This window comes from Microcaecilia unicolor, chromosome 6 (assembly GCF_901765095.1).
Source record: "Microcaecilia unicolor chromosome 6, aMicUni1.1, whole genome shotgun sequence".
NCBI lineage: Eukaryota > Metazoa > Chordata > Amphibia > Gymnophiona > Siphonopidae > Microcaecilia > Microcaecilia unicolor.
The window spans coordinates 307,825,330-307,831,329 of record NC_044036.1 but is presented as its reverse complement, the minus strand read 5'-3'; the positions used below and the strand labels follow the sequence as shown (position 1 = coordinate 307,831,329).

General features: G+C 44.4%; 1 protein-coding gene across 1 annotated transcript in view; it reads right to left on the bottom strand.

Moving 5' to 3' along the window:
• Positions 1-2,252: 2,252 nt before the first annotated feature.
• PIK3R5 (phosphoinositide-3-kinase regulatory subunit 5) overlaps positions 2,253-6,000 on the bottom strand; it is a 174,934-nt gene continuing 171,186 nt past the window's right edge. Inside the window, exon 19 of the mRNA XM_030206308.1 lies at positions 2,253-3,490. Coding sequence (XP_030062168.1) covers positions 3,343-3,490 — 148 coding nt within the window. The 3' untranslated portion in view covers positions 2,253-3,342. The remainder of the gene's footprint in view (positions 3,491-6,000) is intronic.

The following is a 6,000-nucleotide window of genomic DNA, read 5'->3' as shown; positions in this document are numbered from 1 at the left end:
GAATAACCCGTTCCACACCTAAAGTTAGGCGTAGACATTTACACCAGCTTTTCATGCTATAAATGGCTGCGCCTAAGTTTTAGTCGCATGGACGGCGTTACACGTATTCCATAAACTGTGCAAAATTTTAAGTGTGGTTTATAGAATACATGTAGGTGTGCTTTCCATCTGCGCTATACTTTACGGTGCCAAGTATAGGTTCAGACCCTGTATGGACAAGATCTGAATATAAGGTGTAAAGTAAAGATTGCCCTAAAAATAAGATTTCCAGTCTTGAATTATTTCTTTTTTTTTTTTCATTTCTTTCTATTTTCCATTTCAGTTTTCTTTACCATTCCCTCTTCCATCCTATCTAAGGTTCCTTTTTGATTCCCACATGCCTTCATTTCTTCAACCTCCAGTTTTCACACTTTGCTCCATTCCTTCTCTCATCTTTTAAGTTCAAGTTTAAGTTAAGTTTCTATCAATTTGATTCACCACCTCTTATCAAGGAACAAATTGAGGCGGTTTACATATATTATACAGGCATTCCAATACCACCTGGCCAGAGACATGAAGCTTGCACCATCCTATGCAGGTTCACTTTCCTCCTCTTGTCATCCTCCTTCACCATCAGTCTTTTTTCTCTCTCTCCTTTCTTTTTTCACCCTTCATTTCCTATTTTTCCTTCTAGTTTCACATGCTCTTCTCCCTTCTCATTTCTCCCCTTACATCTCGGTCTCTCACCCCTTGCACCCTCCCTGCTTTCCAGTCTTTATCCTTTATTTTCATAACACCCTTCCCATCTATTCTTTCCCCTGACATCCAATTACTCCAACTTCACATCACCTTCCTTTTCTCCTCGCCAGTCTTTTGCCCACTTTTTTCTTCTAGAACTGTCCCCCCCCCATTTAGTCTACCATCCCTGCCAGACACCCGTTTTACTTCCACCTTTCTGTGCAGCCACTACTAAGAAAATACTGTCACTGTTGTCTCCTCATGTCTTGCAGAAAGGAGGAGAAAGTGGATGCAAAAGTCTGCGGATAGAAGAGGAAACAGACAGGTGTAACAGGGAGATTCAAGAGGCACCTGCCAAAGGAAGTCATCAAGATGGCAACAGCATCATCAGAAGTAGCAGGAGGTAGGAGAGCGCCAACAGTAGGTAGCTTGCTGCAAATCCACAGCAAAAGCCAAATTTGGTGGTTACTGCCACAGATAATTGACAAAGCAGGGGGTACTGGCTTCACAACCCACCTAGTACTTAAATTATTGCAGCATTTCTGAAAACCTGTCATTATATACTTTCCGCGTACTAAAACAAGTGATCTGATTGGCCAAAGCCGGGAGGTGGTGGAGATGAAAACGGTAATGGAATTCAAACATGTGTGGGATAAACACAAAGGAATCCTGTTTAGAAGGAATGGATCCACGGAATCTTAGCGGAGATTAGGTGGCGACGCCGGTACTTGGGAAGCAAAACCGGTGCTGGGCAAACTTTTACGGGCTACGCCCTGATCGTGACTGAATAGATATGGATGGGCTGGAGTGTAAATTTTAAGGGGTTTTGACGTTAGCTTCAGAACCTAGAAAAAGAACAGTGCTGGGCAGACTTCTACAGTCTGTGCCCTGAGAATGGCAAAGCCAAATCAAACTCGGGTATAAAGTATCACACAGGGGCGTATCTGAAAGTCGGCGGTAGCGGGGGCCGAAGCCAGAGTGAGGGGGCACATTATAGCCCCCCCCCCGCCGCCGCCGCCATTTCCGACCCCCCCCCTGCCGCCGTGGGTACCTTTGCTGGTGGGGGACCCCAACCCCCACCAGCCGAGGTCCGCTTCCTGCTGCCGCTGCGAGGTTTTTTAAGTTCTTCAACGGGATTCGTCCTCCGTCACTCTGTGCTGCTGTTCAAAGAAGCTGCTAGCTGAATGCAGTTTCGGACTGAGTCTGACGTCGCTGCTGCACGTTGTACGTGCAGGACGTCAGACTCATGTACAACGTGCAGCAGCGACGTCAGACTCAGTCCGAAAACTGCATTCAGCTAGCAGCTTCTTTGAACAGCAGCACAGAGTGACGGAGGACGAATCCCGATGAACTTAAAAAACCTCGCAGCGGCAGGAGGAAGCGGACCTCGGCTGGTGGGGGTTGGGGTCCCCCGCCAGCAAAGGTACCCACGGCGGCAGTAGGGGGGTCCAGGGCGAAATCTGCGGGGGCCCAGGCCCCTGTGGCCCCACGCAGATACGCCCCTGGTATCACATACCATGTTAAATGAGTTTATCTTGTTGGGCAGTCTGGATGGACTGTACAGGTCTTTATCTGCCATCATTTACTATGTTTTAACATAGTAATTTACAGTGGATCATGGTAAACTGATTAAATATGTTCCTCTCTATTTTCTGGCACCCTCCTGTACAGCTTTCAGTGCAAACAGAATAAAACAAACAATGACACCAAGACATTGAAACATGACAATAAAGAAAATCACCGTTACAGGATTTGTGCAAAGAAGCAATTATGCTGGTGGGATTTTCCGTATGAGAAAACAATTAGTGCAACCCAATTCCACCAGTACTTCATAGACCGAACTAATATTTGGCTCTTGCTGGTTCATGCTTCATCATTCTAGTTTAGCACAACTGCTATACTGTTCAAAAAATAATGTTTTCCAAAAAAGGTAAGTCCATGAGAACATTATCTGCAGGTATGACACACAAAGACAAGCTTCCGCGCGAGCGCAGTTTGGTACTGTACATGAGCGGGTGGCTTCATACAACTGCATCTCCAATGTCATTACCACATGAGATTTACAGTCATTGTTACGCCATCTGTCAGCTTTTGCACCAGGAAGTGGTCATGTGAAGGAGAGTTACAAAATAAAAACAACAAAAAAATAGCACAGTGATTAAGGCATAAAAATCAAAACATTCCAAAAACTTCTGACCTGCTGAAGAGGGTCCATATGGCCTATTATAATTGTGATGCTGCTGCTGCTGCTGCTTGGAGCCATAACTGCCAAACGGGGTATATTAACAGCGTGCAACTTTTTTTTTTTGTCCACAACACTTGTGAGCGTGTACGTGTTTGCTGTGAGAGGGTTTCCTGGCAGAGTCTGGCAATGCTTGGCTGTGGTGTCATTTTGTCCACGGAAGCAATTTCGAGTTGTTCATCCTTTGTACCAAACTTCCAGCTTGCCAAATTTTATCAGTGTGCTGGTCAGAGAAATCTTCCAATTTCCTTTCCTGTACTTGCGTTCAGTGAATTTCTGCTGAGGCGCTGATTCACACTGGACGACATATCATCTACACAGGGAAAAAGGATAGAATTGGCTCTTCCCGACTCTCCTCACTTCACGGTTTCCTTCAGGTTGGTCTACGGTAATGCTCCACTGAAAGTAGCAATAGGCAGACAAAGAAGGGAGCAAAATTCTGACTTGCTTGGGGGAAACTGGTATGATGGGGGTTTCTTCAGCTGTCTGGTTTCCAAGCTTTCAGGCTTGTAGCATGGAGAAACTTCACACCTTCAGACAGAAACAAAAATATGAGTGTCAACATGATTTCTATAACTTAGGGGCCTTTTTACTGCGGTGTGTTAAGCCAGTGTCTCAAAGTCCGGCCCTGGAGCACCCCTTGCCAGTCAGGTATTCAGGATATCCACAATGAATATGCATATGAATATGAATATGCCGGATGTAAAGAGCAAATCATCAAGAAACTTCAAACAGCCCAAAACACTGCAGCCAGACTCATATTTGGAAAAACAAAATACGAAAGTGCCAAACCCCTAAGAGAAAAACTACACTGGCTTCCACTCAAAGAACGTATTACGTTTAAGATCTGCACCCTGGTTCATAAAATCATTTATGGAGATGCGCCGGTCTACATGTCAGACCTTATTGACTTGCCACCCAGGAATGCTAAAAGATCAGCACACACATTCCTGAATCTTCACTTCCCCAGCTGTAAAGGACTAAAATACAGATTAACACGTGCGTCCAGCTTTTCCTAAATGTGCCCCAAACCTCGGGCTCTGGACCCCTCCCACTGTGAGGTCTAGCTACGCCCTGCCGGCTAGTATGTGCGCCTGGCAGTAATTCTGAGTTTGGCATGCGCCGAAAACCCACAGTAGAAAATAATTTTCTATTTCCGGAGCTAATCAGCAGCTGGTGCGCACTGGACGGTACCATGTGAGCCCTTACCGCCAAGTCAATGGGTGGGATTAAGGGCTCAGGCCTTAAATATACAGGCGCTGGTTTTCATTTTGCCGCACGTCCATTTCCCGCTCCAACCCACCCCCCTTTTTTTCCAGGAGCGGTGGAGAAATAGTCCAGCACGTGTCCAATACATGCGCCCACACTACCGTGGGCCACTTTTTGGTGCGCCTTTGTAAAAGGGCTCCCAAACTCTTAACTCCATCCATTGACTTAGCGGTAAGGGCTGAATTGCCTATTACCGCCGGGAAAGTCCCACAGTAGGAAATAGAACATTATTTTCTACCATGGGTTTTCGGCACACAACAAGCTTGGAATTACTTACAGGCACATAGCTGGGTAGTAATTTCTAATACTATACTACTATTAATGATTTCTATAGCACTACTAGACATACACAGTGCTGTACACATTATATACAGGTACTTTCTCTGTCCATAGGGGGCTCACAATCTAATTTTTTTGTACCTGGGGCAATGGAGGGTTGAGTGACTTGCCCAAGGTCACAAGGAGCTGCAGTGGGAATTGAACCCAGGTTGCCAGGATTAAAGCCCGCTGCACCAACCACTCCCAGCTAAGAGTACTTAGGTACCAGAGGAATGCATGTAACTTCTGTGAGTTTGGCTCCTGCCCTTGTTCTGTGCAAGTTATGAGCATTGGTACAGAAAAGCGCATAGGAAGAATGCAAGCATACACGCACACAGATGCGTGCTTAAACACATATATGCTAGTACTCTAACATTTATGTGTAAAATAGTGGCCTAAATGGTAGCGCCTATGTTATAGAACCTCCCCCATCGTGTTTGAAAATACAGATACCAGACTTATACATCTATCGGCTGCGGATAAACACATAACTCCATTCGAAAACTAATCCTCAATGTTTTGCAGAAAGAACCATACCGGGCCAAGATCTACAGACTCATAAATAATTTGTCTGACAGGGCAAAGACAATTGACTTGCGCTGCATGCACATAGACCTTATGCGCCTTTTTAAAAGCGCCCCTGAATGAGATAAATCACAGAGGTATAGCAACTGACAGCTTACAATACCTGACTCCAGAGGAAGGTGGAATTTACATAGGACTTGTTCAAGGTGAGGATTACTGCTATTGTGAGTATAAAAGGGCACTTTTCATACTTCCATTGTGTATAGTCTTTAAAGGCAACACATTCACTACATTTTAGTTTATAATAAATCCTGGGTGGGACTGGACCTATGATCTCCAGGTTTCACACCTCTGATCACTAATAGATGTAGCCCAGCTTCTGAAGGCTGGTGACACAATTAAAATTCTCTTTGAAAAGCAGGTTGTCTGTTTTCCTGTGAAAACAGGAAATGAATTACTAACCTTAAACAACAGGCTCTGTGCATGAGCAGTGTCTGATACAAACACCAAGCAAATGTTTCAGGGCATATAAATATACTGGGCAGGCAGGCAGAGCAAATACTATGGAGGTCCACATATTTACATAAGAACATAAGCCTTGGCATACTGGGACAGATCAAAAGTCCATCAAGCCCAGTATCCTGTTTCCAACAGTGGTCAATCCGGTCACAAGTACCCGGCAAAATACCAAAGGAGTAAAACAGATTTTATGCTGCTTATCCTTGAAAAAAATAGTGGATTTTCCTATCTTAATAATAGCTTATGGACTTTTCTTTTAGGAAATTATTCAAATCTTTTTAAAACCCTGCTAAGCTAACGGCTTTTACCACATTATCTGGCAATGAATTCCAGAGTTTAATTATACTTTGAATGAAGCAATATTTCCCCCAATTTGTTCTAAATTTACTACTTAGTAGCTTCATTGTGTG